Below are 17,807 nucleotides of genomic sequence, written 5' to 3'. Positions count from 1 at the left end.
TCCTTCCCTTCAGTGTCACCCCAGGCCTCCCTGTCCGCCGCTCTCTCCTGGGGACTGGGCTGAATCGGCCGCTGAAACGTGGGTGGTAGGAGATGGCGCTGGGTGTCATTCCCTTGGCTGTTTCCCTCCCTGGCCCTGCTGCCTGCTGTCACCTGGTGGGTTGCCCTTTGAGCACAGAATGGAGGTGCAGCAGTCAGGTCTGGCTAAGCACTAGTCATAGCGGTCAATGTAGTGGCCCTGCACTTTGGTCTGTTGTGGGCCCATCATTAAAATCCTTGAATTTATTTAATTATCTCCTTTGTGCTTTGTTTTAAAAAATAATCTTAAGCCCAGCTGGCATGGCTCAGTGGTTAGCAGTGACCTATGAACCAGGAGGTCTCGGTTCAATTCCCGATCAGGGCACATGCCCGGGTTGCGGGCTCTATCCCAGTGAGGGGCATGCAGGAGGCAAACCGATTGATGATTCTCTCTCGTCATTGATGTTTTTATCTCCCTCTTCCTTCCTCTCTGAATCAATAAAAAGATAATTTAAAAAAATAAAAATCATCTTGATACATGTACTATCATTGATAAAAATTTTTGACTGCTTTCTGTGCACTAAGATAAGTAGATGTCTGTAGAATTTCAGGTATAGCTGTACTCATTTTACATATATAAACACACACACACTCATCAATCTCCACAGTCTACCCTGTGAAGTAGATATCACTCAATTTTATAGAAGAAACTGGAGATGTGGTTGAGAGATATGGGGCACATGTTTAAGATTCTAACTAAGCTTATTTCATGTATCTGAATCGAACTTGGAGGTTGAGGTTTCTTGTTTAAAAATTCCAGGGGGTCATCTTGTTTTAGTTTCCACCCCCACATTTTCCAGAAAGGTCATCGTCTTCTGTTTGCAAGTTTGCAGGCTGAGGTCTGGAGGCTCCTTGGTGCTCTCCTTCAGATGTAGTCAGTTTATTCGTAAAGACAGTCCGTCCTTCTGCTGTAGTCTTCTCAGCGTCTGGGCCTCCCCTAACAGCTGCAGCTGTGTTCAGGTCCCTGAAAGGCTCAGGTTGGCACTTAGAATCTGCACAGGAGACCTGCCCTGGTGCGGTGGGCAGAGAGCAGGCCCCAGGAAACCTACGCCCAGCTCTGCCCAAATGCCCTGTGGTTTGGGCGAGCTGTGGGCCCTGCCACCTCTGAGGCCCTGTGCACTCGGCAGGAGTGAGGTAGGCCTCAGGCCGGCAGCTTCTTGCTCTCTCTACCTCAAGGGATTCGTAGGAGGAAAAATTAGAAAAGCAGTCCTAGGTCCTTGACCAATAACCCTGACTTTCCTCAGGTAGAAAACTCAGGAATGAAAATACATTTTAAAGACCTTTTAATCAGTTTTCAACTAAAACAAACTGTTGAATAATACTGCCTTCATGTAGTGCTTAAATATTTACAAAACCTTTTCAATGCATGATCTTCTCTACTTGCTGTGTACCACTTCTGATCTGGTTATGAAGTGCTTGGTTGTAGTACCTACAGTAGTTAGATATTTTTAAATGGGTCAACGTCTCAAGCACTGCCAACATCACCCCAGATTAGAAAAACAAAACAAAACACAGGGATCCATTCAGTCAGTCCAGCGGCAGACACGTCCCCGTGCCTCCTGTGCTCAGTGGCAGCCATGGGCTTTCCAAGTCGTTTGACAAGCCCAGGCCACTCTTGCCCAGGAAGGCTGATGGCATGGTCAGACCAGCCTGACCAGCAATTTCAAGTTTCTTTGGTCAGATTCTGTTCCTCACAGCCTAAGCATTTTCCTAAAATGTTTTACAAGCAGAGTCACTTTTTTTGAATTGGGCTCTTTGAGTTTATTCCTAAAACATAAAAATGAATCACCCATTGTTATACAGTCATGAAATTTCCATTCATTTCAATATCTAAAACTGAAAATCTGCTTTATTTAAAACCCTAATAAGTTACTTTTTCTTAAAAAGTAATTTATAACTACTGTTAATGTTTAAATTACCTTCCTGAAGTAAGCAATGATTCTCTTAATGGTTAAACATTTTATAATGAAATTTTTAATGTTTCTGTATAAGAACGTGAAATTTTTGTTCATAAGATATTCTGAAGAAAATTGAAAAATGTTTTATTACTAGTTTATTGCAAATGACTTAAGTCATTTATTTCAGACAAGATGTTGACTTTATTGTCTTAACATAGAGCCATGTGAAGAGCCTTAAACAAACTCATTACAACTGATGTCAGTGTCACTGCTGAGTTTTTGCTTACAAGTACAGATTTTTAAATGTTTATAATTAAAGATCACATCCTCAATTATCTGTAATAATTTTACTTTTTCAACACATATCACTGTTTCATTGTTCATTGGACAGAAAAGGAGCCTGTTTTATTTGTTGTTTTTCTTTCTCTTTATAATTGACTGAATTTATATTTCATTTGTACAAGTCATTTTCGTTAATTTTTATTTTTGGCTTAATTTCTTTTAGAAACATGTCATTCAGGTTTATCAAAAGGTAGGATTTATATATATACTTTTTTTTTCAATCCTCACCCCAAAATGGTTCCTGCAATTAACATCAGGTTTGGCTTTTTAGCCCTGTTTGTTTTTTGTTTTATTTTTTTAACTAAACTTTCTGCTGAGAACTAAATACTTATTTCCTTGAAAGGAAACTGGGGGAAGAAATAGATTAACTCTTTCAGGCATTTTGAAAGGGACTGCGGCACCCACATAACAAGAGGCCTGCGCATGCTCTGTGCATTTTCTTTCTTCAGTAGAATTATTTAGCAACCGAATAATTCTGTCTTCATACTAATAACACTCAGCATGCTTCTGTTTGAGGAATGAGATGTGCAGTAACATTAGTATACATTTCATGGGCAGCCTCAAGCGGGCAGAGGTAAGTTGTGATTGTGTATGTCATCATTTTTCATTTCATAGAGGATTGAATTAGCAAAAGGCTCTAAAGTGAGAGGGAAATTAGCTCATATTCTGAAATGAGAGACAAGTCTAAAACTCACACTTTATAGCCTATTAGGTTTGGGGCACTGCATAGCAGAAATGTTGTAATATTTTCAGAGTTGAAGAGTAAATAGTATTTTACTAAAAGCCACTTTCCACCAACCACTGAAGAAAGCGTATCTTGTTTTTCGTGGATCTTTAAAAAAACATTTTTATTGATTTCAAAGAGGAAGGGAGAAAGAGGGAGAGAGAGAAACATCAATAATGAGAGAGAATCATTGATTGGCTGCCTCCTCTATGCCCCACACTGGGAATTGAGCTGCAACTCGGGCATAGGCCTCGGCCGGGAGTCCAACTGTGACCTCCTGGTTCATAGGTCAATGCTCAACCACTGTGCCATGCCCACCATGCAAGCATGTCTTGTTTTTATTTTATTTTTTATTTTAATATATTTTTATTGATTTCAGAGAAGAAGGGAGAGGAAGAGAGATAGAATCATCAATAATGAGAGAGAATCACTGATTGGCTGCCTTCTGCACGCTTCCCACTGGGGATTGAGCCCACAACCCCAGGCATGTGCTCCTGACCAGAATCGAACCCAGGACCCTTTGGTCCACAGGCCGACACTCTATCCACTGAGCCAAACCAGCTAGGGCAAGCATGTCTTGTTTTTAATTGAAGCACTGTAATGTATGCTGTTCCTACCAGAAGACCTTTCTTTTTTTTAAAAAAAAAATCCTTACTGGAGGATGTTTATTAATATTAGAGAGAGAGGAAGGGAGAGAGAGAAAGATCAATTGTGAGAGAGACACGTCAATTGGTTGCTCTCTGCGCATGATCCAACCAGTGCCGAGGATCAAGCCCTACAACTGAGGTACGTGCCCTTGATCAGAATCGAACCCGGGACCCTCAGTCCGAGGGCGAGCCAAACTGGCTAGGGTGAGATGACTATTTTTTGATGCTGACAGTCAAGAGACCAAAAATGTTGCTCACTGCCTTGGAACGCACACACCTGAGGCAGAAAGTCTGTCCTGGAGGCCGCCCTGTGCCTGTGCCTCTCCGCTCCCTGGAAGGCTGGCTACTGTTTCTTACTCAGTGAAACCAGTGGGCCCCTGAGAGGCTTGGTTAACGTGAGTCTTTACCAAAAACTGGGAAGACCACTTTCTTCCTGCGGGAAATGCCACTTGGTGGTGGCTTTGAGTTGATCTTCCTAGTTTCCAGGTTTTTCTTGGAAAGACAATTATCTGCTTGACTGTAGAATTCAGCTGATAAATCCAGTTCCCTTTCATGGAAAGCCATTACACTTTGGGGAGTTATTTAAAAGGCCAGCGTACCTCCAGTCGAAGGCCACGAGTGCTCTGCTGCCAGGGCTGGGCAGGGCACCTGCCGGGTCTGGGAAGCCAGTGTGCAGCCCGCCACCTGCTCGGCCTGCGGACACCTGGAGAGGCGGAGCGCTGTCTGGGCCACCATGAGAGAGAGACCTAAGCTCACCGGTGACTTGGGTTTCTTGGTTTGCACCGGGCTTCGTGTGCTGCTGTGTAAGACCTCTTTTCTCTCTTCCACTTCTCTGCTTCTGCGTCCTGTTCGTTCAGGCTTCCGACCGAATATGAGAGGAACGGGAGATATGAGGGCTCCAGGTGAGGGAAATGATTTTTTAAATATATTTTATGTTAAAAACTGTGGCTGCGGTGATGCTCTTCCTGCTGTCCTGTGGGTTTGGTGGGTCTGGGTTCTGTGGTTGGGAAGAGGCAGTGCCACTGCTGCCCCCTGGCGGTGGGCCTGGGCCAGAGGTGTGCTACACCCCAGGACCACAGGAGGGCGCCAGGGTGCCACTGTCTGGGCCCTAACAACAGGAACTTAGGTCTGGGTTTGGTGGGAGCACTCCAGATAGCTCAGTGACTCCTAGCATAGATCTAGTCTCAAAAATGAAAGCAGTGAGTAGAAATTTCAAATTAGGTTTTTGAATATATTTTTATTGATTTCAGAGAGGAAGGGAGAGGGAGAGAGAGAAACATCAATGATGAGAGAGAATCATTGACTGGCTGCCTCCTGCACGCCCGCTCCCAGGAATCAAGCCTGCAACCTGGGCATGTACCCTTGACTGGAATCAAACCCAGGACCCTTCAGTCCACAGGCTGACACTCTATCCACTGAACTAAACCAGCTAGGGAAAATTAGATTTTTAGAACAGTGACTATGTTTTCAAGTGTTTTATTTTTTAATGTATTTTTATTGATTTCAGAGAGGAAGGGAGAGGGAGAGAGAGGTAGAAACATCAGTGATGAGAGAATCACCAATTGGCTGCCTCTTGCACGCCTCATACTGGGGATCAGGCCTGCATTCTGAGCATGTGCCCTGACCAGGAATTGAACCATGACTTCCTGATTCATAGATCAATGCTTAACCACTGAGCCATGCCAACCAGGCGAGTGTTTTGCTTTAAAATCTGGTATAGCTGTCATTGCTCAGATTGGGGACAAAGGAGTCACCAGCGAGGCTCAGGACTCCGTCTCCGTGGTTGGTCCCTCCCTGTGCCCTTTACAGTGGTTGCCACATGCTGCTCAGGTCCTTATTGACACCCATTGGCTCTCTTCCTGGTCTCTCTAAAGCACAGCTCTGTCATAGGACTTTTCTGAATGAAAACCTGCAGTGGCCCCATTGCCTGGCCGACCATGTCCATGCGAGGCCCTGTAGAGCCTCAGCAGCCTGCCTCAGTTGAGGCAGCTTGTTGGGGTGAGAGCCGGGCAGCCGTTTGCCCCAGGCCTGCCCACTCTAGCCTGGCGTAGGCTCTAGCTGTCCTGAGCTTGTTCCCCTCCATGATAGGAAGGGAGTCACAGGACCTGCCTCCTGGTGTGTGACAACAGAGTGCGTACACTGCCCAGTCCGTCTGTTGGCACACTTGCTCATGTCTGCCCTGTGCCTCTGCTGACACTCCCTCTGCTCGCACATGGAGATGCTTTCCCGCCTCCGGGATGGTGTGGGACCCGGGGCTCCTCAGAGTCCTCCCCAGAAGCTCCAGGAGCGGTTCCTCCTCCCCTGGCTCCTGCCAGGGGGTGGGCCCTCCTGGCTCTGGGACCCTCTGGTCACTGCTGTGCCTCAGGGGGCAGTCCTCCTCCCACACCCCGACTGCGCCTGAGAGCTCTTGCTCCTTTTTATGGCCTATTCAGTGCCCGACAGAATTTTATACATAGGAAGCTTCCAGTCCGTTTTGGTGGATGTGAATCCAGCAGAATGTCCTATCAGCAGGTCAGCACCAGGGAACTGAATGCACAGTAAAACTTGTGGCCTACCCTCAGCACTGCTAACGACTTTGCCCTAAGATTAAGTGTATTTAACATTTTACGCTGGGTGTGTTTAATGCACACGAGTGTTAGGTGTTCACCATCCTAATCGAGGCCTCCAGGTGTACACTGAGGAGACTGTGAACGGCAGTTTTTGTCCATAACGATTAACAGTAAGGCAGTAGGAGGCCTGTTCTTGGGGTTGCAAGAGAACCCTGGCTGGGCCCCACTGTGACGTCTATGGATGTGGGGACTTCGGCTTGAACTTTGCGAGTCCATAGTTTGCATTCAAACAGGTCACTTTTGCTCAGCAACAAATAAGCCTTAACACTTTTTTTTTATTGCACTAGCAAGATAATGTCATGTAAGAATTTTTTTTTGAACTGAAACTAGATGTTTAAATTAAAGTAGAAGCAAAAATAATGGAAGTGGGTGCAGGGGATTGAGAGAGTGCCCCCCCCCTTCCCCCGCTCCCACACAGCCATGTGCTCAGCCTGTGGGGCTGGTGGCAGGGAAAGCAGGTTGGACTGCTGAGTCGCCGGTTATCCCGTCACAGTGCCGGCGGGGGTTGTGTGAGTGAGGAGCGTCACAGGAGCCAAGCAGGGCCCCTGTGAGGGGCTGAGGACTCCTTGCCGCCTGTGCTCAGCCTGGGGCAGAGCTGGGCTCTTGGACATGTGGGCAGCTCTCTCTCTACTTTGCCTGATTTAACTATTTTCTTAATTTTAGTAAGTACATGACTTAATTTTCTTAGTAAGTACACGACTGGGTGAAGGTCTTACAGCCAGGTAGATTTTCTGCATGTGTGGCCTATGACTTTAGGGGGAAGCAAATAGATGGTTATTTCTTAGAAAAGAAACAGATAACCACGTGTGAGCCTGTGCAGGAAAACGGCCCGGCTCCACGCTGTGCTGGAGAGCTGGTCGTGCGCTAGCTAGAGTAGAGGGCCAGCTGTCCCGTGCAAATGAAAATAAACCTGCCGCTGTGCGTTTCAGTCGCAACGTATCTGCTGAGCAAAAGGATGAAAACAAAGAAGCAAAACCTCGCTCCCTGCGCTTCACCTGGAGCATGAAAACCACTAGTTCCATGGACCCCAGCGACATGATGCGGGAGATCCGCAAAGTGCTGGACGCCAACAACTGCGACTACGAGCAGAGAGAGCGCTTCCTCCTCTTCTGTGTCCACGGCGACGGGCACGCGGAGAGCCTCGTGCAGTGGGAGATGGAGGTGTGCAAGCTGCCAAGACTGTCTCTGAACGGGGTGCGGTTCAAGCGGATATCAGGGACGTCCATCGCTTTCAAAAACATTGCTTCCAAGATTGCCAATGAGCTAAAGCTGTAACCGGGAACGATGGTGTAATAGAGCAGCGGCCTGAAGTTCCTGGGCGCTGGTGGAAATGTATAGAATAATATTTAGGCAATAACGTCTGCATCTTCTAAATCATGGTATTAAACTATAAGGACGAGAGCACGCCTGGGAGCGAAAGCTGGCCTCTTTTCTACGAATGCACTACATTAAAGCTGTGTGACACGTGTGCCCTCTGTCTTCTTTCCATTGCCCTGAGGGTCAGCGTGTGACCTCCATCTCCACGTGCCTCCCGTGGGTGCGAGTGGGCCGCGCGTGCGGGTGGTGCATACGGAGCATCTCCCTGCCTGGACGCCCGTCCCAGCAGCTCTGTGGGAGGTCATTGGTGCTACAGCTGTTACACTTGCCAAGGAGGAAATACTGAACTACTAAGAATTAACCTTAAGACTAGTTGGTAATTAGTACAGGTTTACAGTTCATGCCTGTGGTTTTGTGTTTGTTTGTGTGTTTTCTAGTCCAAAAGGTTTAAATTTATAGTTGTGAACTTTGCTTGTGTGTTTTTCTAAGTAGATTCACAAGATAATTAAACATTCACTTTTTCTCAGTAAAACCTCGCATTGTGTCCTAGTACTGTATTTAAGACTCGGTGAAGGCAGTGACTGAGTGTTTTTGCTTCACCAGCAAGTCGAACAAAAGCAGTTGGCGAGTGTGGGAGGCCTTTGTCCTTAGAGGGTCCTGAAGGCGGTGAAGGGAGAAGACGGCCCTCCCTCCAGCAGCTGAGGAGCCAGGGAGTCGGAGCGGCTGCCTCCCTGGCCCCCGCCTCCGCCTCAGGAGCCGGCACTCCTGTGAGCAGCAGTGCGGGTCTGGCGGTTCCGGATTTCCTCTGTGAAGTATGTCACTTTCCTCTCGTTTTTCGTGGTTCATTCCATGAATTCGACGGACAGCTTTTCCCAGCACCTCCCTGGTCCTATGAGCTGATGACTCATCAGTCAGTTTGACACTTTGCTCTCACAGGGAAGTTGTCACATCGATGGGTGTGCTGTTTGGGTTCTGGGTTTGTTGTTGGTCACAGGAGGAAAGTCTGGACACTCAAGTCACAAACACTCTTGTCTGCCACAGCAGGACACTGTTCCAATGTGTTAGGGACACATCCGTGAGCAAAACAGACCCCTAGTCTCTTAAAGGTGTGCTCTAAAGCATGGCAGCCCACAGCAACCAGGAAGGTACCTGGGGCGGAGCCGTATCAACGCTGTGAAAAATGGGCGCTGGGCAAGGCCTCCAGGGTCCTGGTTCCAGCAGGCGCTGTGCTCAGGGCTGTGGGTGGTGGGGTTCAGTGCTTGAGCAGGGCCTGGGCTGCAGGGGAGGCACCTGCAGAGGCCTGAGGCCAGAGTGCGCCGTGTGTTGCAGCCGAGTGAAGGGAGATGCAGTCAAACTCCACCAGGGCCTTGAAGGTCATTGCAGATACGGGTCTTACTCTGAGGGGAGCTGCTGGGACTTCCCAGAGAAGAGTGCGCAGCCTCAGGTCTTAAGGGCGAGGTGCTGGCAGCCGTGAGGGTTCGTCCTGGCAGCCAGGAGCGGCCAGGGACGGTGGGAGGTGGCTGGCGGTGATGAGGCAAGAGGTGCTGCTGGTGAGATGGTGGCTGTTCTGGATGTTTTGAAACAAGAGTCAAATGCATTTGCTCTGGGGTGGAGGCGGGTGAGAAGAAGCCATAGGCGACTGCACAGCTTCTGGCAGGAGCAGCAGAGAGTACACGCTGCCGCCCTGTGTGGGGGCAGGTGGTGGGAGGCCTGGCGGGCGGGCCAGCAGCACAGGCTTGGACTCCCCCTGGAGAGACTGGGAGAGGGGGCTCAGCCTGCAGGGAGCAGGGGCCCAGGCCTGGGGGCCACCAGAGCTGGGAGAAGGGGGGGCAGGGCTGAGTGCCCTTTGACCTAAGTGTGGAGCACGTCACAGGCACCTCACTGAAACCTTTCAGACCTTCGCTAGTGAGTCAGTAGTCCCCTCCTCCCTCTGCTGGGGCCTGTCACTTCCTTGTCCAGCCTTGGCCCTCGGCAGGTTCTCTGCCAGCTCCGTGCGGCCCGCAGAGGGGCGGAGGGTGGAGATGTGGAGCTCCGCTCTGCGCACGGGGTGGGGGCTGCGCCTGTTCTTCAGTCTTGCCACCGCCGCCGCCGCCGATTGTTTCCTCCAGGGCGAGGGGAACTCAGTGAGGCCTTAGCGAGATGCGTTCACCACGTGCCCTGATGAAGTGGCCGCCCTTTATGCAGAAAGAAGCCGTGTCGTTGGCAGCTGCTCTTTTGTCCTCGCCGCCCTGCGTTCTGGCACACTGATCAGTGAGAAGTGGGGGTAAGCCCCGTGGCCACCACAGGAGTCAGACGTCTGAGGTGGTCGCATGCAAAGGCTTTAATCCTCATTGACGGTGACTTGATTTTAGTGGCAGCGTAGGTGTTACCTTTACTGAGGTTCAGCATGAACTTCATCCCTCGCTGAGGGGCCAGGCCCTCCCTTTAGATTCTGCGTTCTCAGGAGATGGCATTTTTATTCTGCATACACGGGTTTGTAAAGGAATGTTCTGGAGTGCTTGAACGTTGTTTAAGCAGCAAAGACAAGGCCCCGTGTTCCCCTCCTCCACTCCCTGGGGCCCGAGGGGGTGAGGTACGTGGCCGGCCGCTGCTGCTGGTTTCATGCCCGATAAGCAGGGTGGTGTCCTGGTCCGGAAAGGAAGGTGACTGTTCCAGACACACCGCTTCCCTCGCAGGACCAGGCAGGCCAGGACCAGGCGCGGCTCAGCGTGTGCCCAGCTCCAGGGCCTTCCGGCTGCACCAGAGGCGCGTGCAGAGAACGGAGGAACCGGGCCTGGCACGAAGGAAGCAGCGGTGGGCCTTTCACAGCTCAGGTTCCCCGGAAGCCTGGAGAGCCGCGGCAGGAAAAGGGGCTTCCTGTGCGCCGCGGTGGACACTGCCGGTGGACACTGCCGCTGGCAGCGCTGTCCTGGCAGCTCCCGCTCGGCGGGTGGGCGCAGAGGCCAGTCTGCATGGTGCTGTGTCCTGGGCCAGCACAGACCTGAGGGGGGGCCTGGGTCAGAGAGCTTGGAACTTTGCTTCTTGGAGACTTTACTTGGCTTGGGGGGGGATTGGTAATTTGCCATGAGGTCTTTCCATGAGGGGCAGTGGCTGCTCTTGAAGGATGTGGTGAGAAGTGCAGGGCTCGGCTCACAGGTGCCCTGACCGTGCCCGGGGGGCACTCCACCCCCCCCCACCCCCCCGTGACTCCCTGAGAGGGTGACTGGGCACCCTGGCAGCCATTGAGTTCAGTGCAGCAGCTGTGTCAGGCGGCCTTTGGTGCGCCCCTTCGAGGGACAGCCCCCGGCCCAAGTGACACTCCGCAGAGCGTGGTGTGTCAGCAGCATGGCAACCCGCAGGCCAGAAGGCTCGCGCAGTCGGAACTGGTCTGAGGTCGCTGGTCTCCAGCAGCCCTGGTGCCTTTCCTGCCTCACAGCGGCACTCAGGACAGCGGGAACCGGTCCGGCCATGGGGGCCACGGGGGCCAGGAGCCGGTGCGCTCCCCCCCACCCCGCTGCCTGCGCTCGCATCACACAGCTCAGCCAGGTGCAGGCCGTGCAAGTCCCTCTGGGCAAGTGCTGTGGACGGACGGACGGGAGTGGATCCTGCCTCAGACGACAGACAGCAACCTGGGGCTTGGCATCAGCATGAGAGCTGGTGGTGTCAGGAGGGCAGAGTCATGGGTGTTAACAGTGGGCCTCGCCTCGGGGCCACATCCGGGGCACCATTCCCCAGGGGAGGCCTGCTGAGCAGGAGTCCTGGTTTGAGGATATAGGGAAGCTGGTCCCCGATTCCCCTGGGGGCAGGAACAGACGCTGCCCACCACGCCCGCATCGTGCACTTGCGTTGCCCTTGGCTTTGGTTTCGTTGCTTTCTTGATTCACTTTGGTTCCTGCCGTTTGTGTGGTTGGGGCTGGCTGGTTGCAAGCTCTGAGGTTCTCACATGTTCCCAGCTCCTCGGACAGTCATCGCTGTGGTTTCTGCTGTGGTGAAGTACTGCTCACCCCTGGCTGGTGACGGGGGCCTCGTGGGGGCGTCCCCGAGAACGGAGACAGCTGCTCCAGCCTGGCTCTGCCCCCAGCCTGTGCCTTCTGTATTTCCTGCTCTCGCTCTTCCTCCCACCCACTTAGCCCACCTCTGTGTTATTTTAAGGCAACATTCTAGAACTCCTCCCTCCAGCAGGAGCCGAGTTTCAGGGGCTCACGCGCACCCAGGGAGCTGGGGAGGGTTCTGGCTGCTCCTTCGTTTTCCTGCCACAGGCAGCTTACCATCCTGCAGGGGTCTCCTGCTCTCTAGTCCAGGCTCAGTGCTTGAAGAGGAGTGTCGTTCCCTCCCTGAATTTTGCTTCTCCAAGTTAAACCACCTGAGTTCTTTTCAGGTGTTTCCGGGAGTATCCTGAGGACTGTCCGCCATTATCCCTATGGACGCTCATCGACATGCATGTTGGGGGTAGGCGAGGGTGGCAGGGACTCCGGAGGGCCCTGTGCTGAGCTCTGGGGATCCAAAGACAAGCCAGGTGAGCCTGTGCCTTCCAGAAGTTCTTCTCACAGGAGAGGGATAGAGACACGGTCTTGAACCCAGTACTGCCAGTGCTGCCAGAAGGAGTGCCGGCTCGAGGCTGAGCAAAACCAGACCGGCAGGCGAGGTGGCGCAGGTGACAGGCAAGCCTGAGGCGCAGGGCAGTGACGGTGGACAGGCTCTGTCTTGTCGCCATTGCAGCAATTGGTGTCTCATTCAGTGCACCTCGGCTGTGAAGGGGACTTTGACCCCACACTTCCTTTGGGAGTGATCTGACAGGCCTCCAAAACAGACCCCCTGCCCTGAGTGGGAAGCACCCTGGCACGGGGCCCCTGGCATGCCGGCTCCTTCCAGAGCCAGGTCTGAACCGGCTCCCGCTGCCTCGGGAGGGAGTGCTGGCAGGCGTGGGAGGGTGTGATACACCGAAAAGCAGTCATGCTCTGCATGGAAATAAGCTGGGAGGTAGCATGTGCATCCGTTCATCCGCCCGGCAGCAGGCGCTGTGGGACGCCGCCAGCCCCGAACGCCTGGCACTCCGGGCGCCAGGCACTTGCTGGTCGGCAGGTTCCTCTGCGCAGTCCCAGGCTCGCTCCTCAGCACCAGCTCTGCTCACCTGCTGCTCCCAGTCCTGGGCTTCCCCCTGCAACCCCAACCCCAGCCCCGCTGGTCCCGCCCCGGCTCCCCCCCACGTGCTCTCAGCTCCCAAGAATCTTGATGGGCTTGTCCCAGGGCTGCTGCCTTCGGGCGGGCGGGTGGCAGTCGCGTTGTGCTGCATTTCCTTCGTCGTGTCAGTCATCAGGGGAACTGAGCCCCTGGATCTGGCTGTCCTTGAGGCCAGGAGCGCACGGGGAAGCCATCTCGGGGAGAACGAGGGGGAGGCACTGTGCTGCCACGTGGTGCAGCAGGCGGGCCTGCAAGCGCAGTGCAGTGGTGTTAAGTGTGGACGGTTCCTCTATTATTATTTTTTCTTGAGGGAAATGCATCTGAAGTGCGACTCAATGTGCCGAGCAGTTTGTGTCAAAACTAGTCTCGTTTTAGTGAAAACAATGGAAGTTTTGTGTTTTTGCTAAGTTGTGTATTTTGGGAAAAGCTGGGCATGTTTTAACACAGACTACCTGTCTGTCCAGTAATGGAGGCAGGCCAGTTGGGGTGGGTGGGATGAAAGGGGAAAGGCCAAAGCCTGACCCACGTCTGCATTCTCGGAGAGAAAAGCCACCATGAAATAGTGACACAGGAGTGCAACCGAGGGCCACGCCCAACGGGTGACGGGGAGGGCTGCGGTCCTGCCAGGAGGAGGGCAGGGCAAGGTGGAGCACAGGGCCCTGGGCTCTGGGTGGCCCGGGTGGGCAGGCTGAGTGTGGAAAGCAAAGGGATATGCAGAGGGAGCCCCAGGTTAGACCGAGACAGCAAAGGAAACGGGTCTGGAGGCATTGGTGCCGCTGTCGGCAGTTTCGGGTCTTACGTGTGCCACCCTACATGCTCATAGGCATGGTGGGTTCCAACTAAATTCCTGCAAAGATGCACCTCCAAGGCCTGCAGGACCTGGGCAGACCAGCAAGCACCTAGTCGGGCCCCGGCTTGCCAGGAGGGTTAGTGAAGGACGGAGCAGGGTCCCAGCCCCAGTACAGTCCCCATCGCCAAGTCGGGAGTGGTGCCGGCCGTCACACGCATGTACCAGGTTGCACACCTGGAGGTGTTCCCCCGCCAGCCGAGGGCCCGTCCTCGTCCCGGGTGGCTGGGACGGCCTTGGGGACGTGCTACTTGGGTTGGGCCGCTGCAGGCCAGGCTCAGGGCCACTGCGCCAGGAGAGCAGGGAGGGTGGTGCTGGGCGGCGAGCAGCCTCCCACAGGCTCAGCGGAAAGAGCTCTTTGAACCTTTCTGGGTCTTAAGTTAATTATTTCAGTGAAGCCTTCAGCTTGGACAAGCTCCAGCTCTCAGAAGGGCTGGAAGGACCTCTGAACCCAAGCGGAGCCAGGTCTACAGAGAGGGAAGGGTCCCAGGCGTGCACGCCTCCTGCAGGCCCTGCCAGCCAGGCTTGGGAACCAGCACTTGGTCACCCAATGCAATGCACATGGTAGAAGCCTCACTTCTCGCAGCTGAAGTCTCCCCTGCTCCTGGGAACCTCACAGCCAGGAAGATGACTTCTTGCCATCAAAGTGATCGCCCCCTGCTCCCGGGGAAAGGAAATTCACTGAGAACAAGGTGCAGCCCCAGGTGCTGTGGGAGGCGTTGGTGTCGGCTCCTTGGTGTCAGCTCAGGGCTGCAAATAGAAATGCAGAAGGAGGAACCTCCGGTGCCGCCTCTTCAGCTCCTGCTGAGCAGCAGGTCCGCACACTCAGGGCTAGCAGGTCTGCAAAGGCCAGGAGCAGTGGACAGAGCCCGCGCCTCGGAAGCAGGTGGCCTTCTGGTGACCCGCCCAGTCCTCCTCCCTGAGCCCCGTTCCCGCCCCCACGGGTGGGTGGCGATTGTTCAGGCGCAGCGAGCACAAAGGGCCGTGACAGCCAAGCCCAGCCTCAGTAGTCTCCCACGAACTGTGACACATCAGAGCCTTTAAAAAACATGTAAAGAATTCGGTTCGGCTTACGTAAGAAAGACATGTTCACCGTAGGAAACTTGGAAAGTGAAGTTTGAAGAAGGAAGTCACCTGTCACCTCTCCGCCTCCGCCCGCTCCTGCTCCTCAGGGTTCCCCACATGTTCTGTGTGGGATCCGAGTACAGGCTGTTTCCTCCCCGACCACGCTTCTCCCTGGTCTTGCAGCGGCCCTGTGTGTTGGCAGCCCCGAGCTGTTCTTCCTCCACACGCAGCTGTGTCTCCTAATCACTTCTGCAGGCGCTGGGTGTGTCTCCAGGGTCAGGGGCTCTTGGGTCCCCATTGGCGTTTGGCAGTGTCTGGAGGCACTGTGCCCGGTCGGGGGGCTGGGGGGGGGGTGGTAGATGCTGCTGGCATCCAGGAGCTGGGGCGGGGTGAGCACCCGCAGTGCCTGGAACAGCTCCCACAGCTGTGCTGCCGGATGTCAGTGGGGCTGCAGCAGGAACCCAGGCTGGGGGCTCGCGAGTTCCCTCTGCAGTGGGTAGAGCATTTCATAAGCTTCCCACGTTTGACATAATTTCAAGGAAAATTAAACTCGCCCTGGAGCCCAGAGGAAGGGGAGGCGGTGGGGCCTGGTCCCAGAGTGCGTGGCAGCAGCTACGAGAGTGCACTCAGTGCAGCAAGAGGACACGAGGAACCAGGAACACAGAGGGAAGGGCTAGGAAACCAGGTGGCCCGGCACAGTCGTGTCCAGTCGGGTAGCTGAGCCCGAGATGGCCCAGCCACCTGGGCCTTGCTGGGTGTCATGCTGAGGGGATGAGACCTTCTGTCAAGAAGTGGTGTGTCTGCCTCGGTGCTGCTGCCCACCGGCGCCGTGGGGCAGTGCTCACCCCGCACTGGGGCACAGCCACACCTGGCCAGGAGCCCCTCGGCCCACGCGCCACTGTGCAGCAGAGCCTCGGTGGCAGTGGCACAGGGAGCCTGGCCGGGGAGGGCATCCTGCTGCTGCTGCTCCTCCTTCATGGCTGCCCTCCACCTCCCTCTGCAGGGCCAGGCCTTTCCCACGGCTGCACTTCCTGGGCTCTGCGGACCCAGGCCCCGGAGGTGGAGGACACTGAAGCCAGGAAAAGGGTGCCCTGCCTCCTGTCTCCCTGGCCTGGCCCCTCCTGCCCGCTTAGCCCAGGAAGGATGAGTGCAGAGACGCCCCAGCAGGGGGCCAGCCCAGCAAGTATTGACCACGGTCCCTGGCAAAGGCTCCTGACAGCCCTCCCAGCCTGGACACCACCTGCATGGGCCCCCCACACCCAGGACACCTGAGGTTCCTCATGCTGCCCTCCCCCCACACCTGCTTGTACTGGGCCCCAGGTCTGGGATGACCAGCTGCCCCGTCCCAGGGAGAGAGCCCAGTCTTCAGTGGACAGACTGCCAGCCCAGGATGAGATAGGCGCAGAGGCCGAGCCTGGCTTCAGAGTTGCAGGAGAACCTGGGAAGGGGAAGGCCTGCGGGACCAAGCTTGGGCTGGGGCACCCCAGGCTGGAGGGGGTGGGTGTCAGGACAGAGACGGCCCTGGCCAGCAGGTGGCAGCACAGGCTGCCCTCAGGGCTGAGGAGTTGGAGAAGGGACAGCCAGGCCCTGGCTGACTCGCCCATGGTGGGCCCACAGAGTGAGAGACCAGCCGGGTGCAGTGGCAGCTGGGAAACACCCAGAAAGCCTGGCCGGGGACACTACGGTGGGACCCACTGTGGGAGTCGGAGGGACTGAGGCACCTGAGGCTCTGAGGAGGGCGGTGTGAGGACCCCAGGCTTCTGGCAGAAACTGCAGGGCCAGTTCAGCCTGCGGGGAGAGCATCTAGCAGAGAGGGTGGGTGTCGGGGAGGGGATGCTGCCAGGCTGGCTGGAGGAGGGGGTAGTGTTTGGGGGTGGAGGAACAAAAGGTTTCAAGTTTCTGGGCTCCGGCCCTCCTCACAGCATCCACACCTCCCCCACTCTGCGGGTGGGGCTGAGCCAAGTGCCAGGCTCCACCCCCAGGCCCAAGTGCTCTTAGATGCTCAGCTTGGGGGCTCCTCCCTGGAGCTCCTCCCCCTCCACAGCCTTCCCCCAGCCCACCTCAGGCCTGCAGGGAGGGCCAAGAGGGGTTCATGGAATAGGACCAGGTGGGCACAGCAGGGTGACCCTCCTGTTCCTGTTGCATCTCAGAAGTGACGCAGAGGGGCAGGCTCAGGCTCGGGGCAGGCCAAACCCTGTTTATTTCAGCATCAGCAACATCGTAGCCATCACTTAACCAAAAATAAACTCTACCTAGGACAACGGGAGTCTCTACAGCGAGGCTAAGGGCTCGGCCACGGGCTCGAGCTCAGGGTGTGTGGTGGGCTCTGCCCAGGCGATACATCAGGAAGCGGCGGGGCTGGTGGCGGTGGCAGGTGCTGGACGGCTTCACTTCTGGGCGGGAATGAGGTCATCGATGGCCTGGCCCTGCTCCAGCCGCTTCTCCATCTCAATGAGCAGCTTCACGCCGTCCACCACCATCTGCACCAGCTCCACCTCGGAGAAGCCCAGGCGGTCGGCGTTGGAGATGTCAAAGACCCCGCCCACCGCCGCCGTGTCCACACCACCTGGGGGGACAGCCAGGTCAGCGGGGGGTGGGGGGATGGGGGGCCCGCGGAAGAGCTGGGGTCAGACCCTGCCCCACGCACCTGTGCCTCGCTTCTGAAGCCGCAGCCGCTTGAGCACCTCGGCGAACTTGTCGTGCTTGCTCAGGTGGGGCAGCTTGATGTGCACGCCCGCCCGCAGCCCCGTGCCCAGGTTGGACGGGCAGGTGAGGATGTAGCCCAGGTGTGGGTTCCACATGAACTCGTAGTTCTTAGACTTGAAGAGCCCTTCAATCTGGAGGTGGAGAAGGCGTGAGCGGCGAGGCCTGGAGAGACCCCTCCCCGCAGGCGACCAGCTGGGACCCAGGAGCCTGAGGTGACTAAGTCCCTGCCTGGCCTGCCCCCTCCCTGGCACCGACCCCCACACACACACACTCATGCCAGCTCCTGTTGGGGGCCAGGCCTGACCTGGGTGAGGCCATTGCAGAACCGGGTGAACACCTCCTTCATGTTGCCCCCCTTCTGCATGGAGATGACCCGCAGGTGGTCCTCCTCATTGATCCACACCAGGAAGGTCTT

General features: G+C 55.0%; 2 protein-coding genes across 15 annotated transcripts in view; one reads left to right on the top strand and one right to left on the bottom strand.

The window, feature by feature from the left end:
* Window positions 1-7,766, top strand: part of MARK3 (MAP/microtubule affinity-regulating kinase 3) — an 89,340-nt gene extending 81,574 nt beyond the window's left edge. For 11 of the 14 annotated variants that reach the window (XM_014535622.1, XM_014535659.1, XM_014535633.1 and 8 more), the window contains 3 exons: window positions 2,481-2,507; window positions 4,546-4,590; window positions 7,227-7,766. In XM_014535622.1, coding sequence (XP_014391108.1) covers window positions 2,481-2,507; window positions 4,546-4,590; window positions 7,227-7,572 — 418 coding nt within the window. In that variant the 3' untranslated portion in view covers window positions 7,573-7,766. The remainder of the gene's footprint in view (window positions 1-2,480; window positions 2,508-4,545; window positions 4,591-7,226) is intronic. The other 3 variants (XM_014535636.1, XM_014535644.1, XM_014535650.1) reach the window with 3 other exon arrangements.
* Window positions 7,767-16,863: 9,097 nt separating this feature from the next.
* Window positions 16,864-17,807, bottom strand: part of CKB (creatine kinase, brain) — a 3,964-nt gene continuing 3,020 nt past the window's right edge. Inside the window, exons 4-6 of the mRNA XM_014535752.1 lie at window positions 17,697-17,804; window positions 17,334-17,523; window positions 16,864-17,252 (exon numbers count right to left, since the gene is read on the bottom strand). Coding sequence (XP_014391238.1) covers window positions 17,074-17,252; window positions 17,334-17,523; window positions 17,697-17,804 — 477 coding nt within the window. The 3' untranslated portion in view covers window positions 16,864-17,073. The remainder of the gene's footprint in view (window positions 17,253-17,333; window positions 17,524-17,696; window positions 17,805-17,807) is intronic.

Source organism: Myotis brandtii, unplaced genomic scaffold, assembly GCF_000412655.1.
Source record: "Myotis brandtii unplaced genomic scaffold, ASM41265v1 scaffold1020, whole genome shotgun sequence".
In the NCBI taxonomy this organism is placed as follows: Eukaryota; Metazoa; Chordata; class Mammalia; order Chiroptera; family Vespertilionidae; genus Myotis; species Myotis brandtii.
Note: the sequence above shows the minus strand (reverse complement) of the source record. Positions and strands in the feature narration are given on the sequence as shown.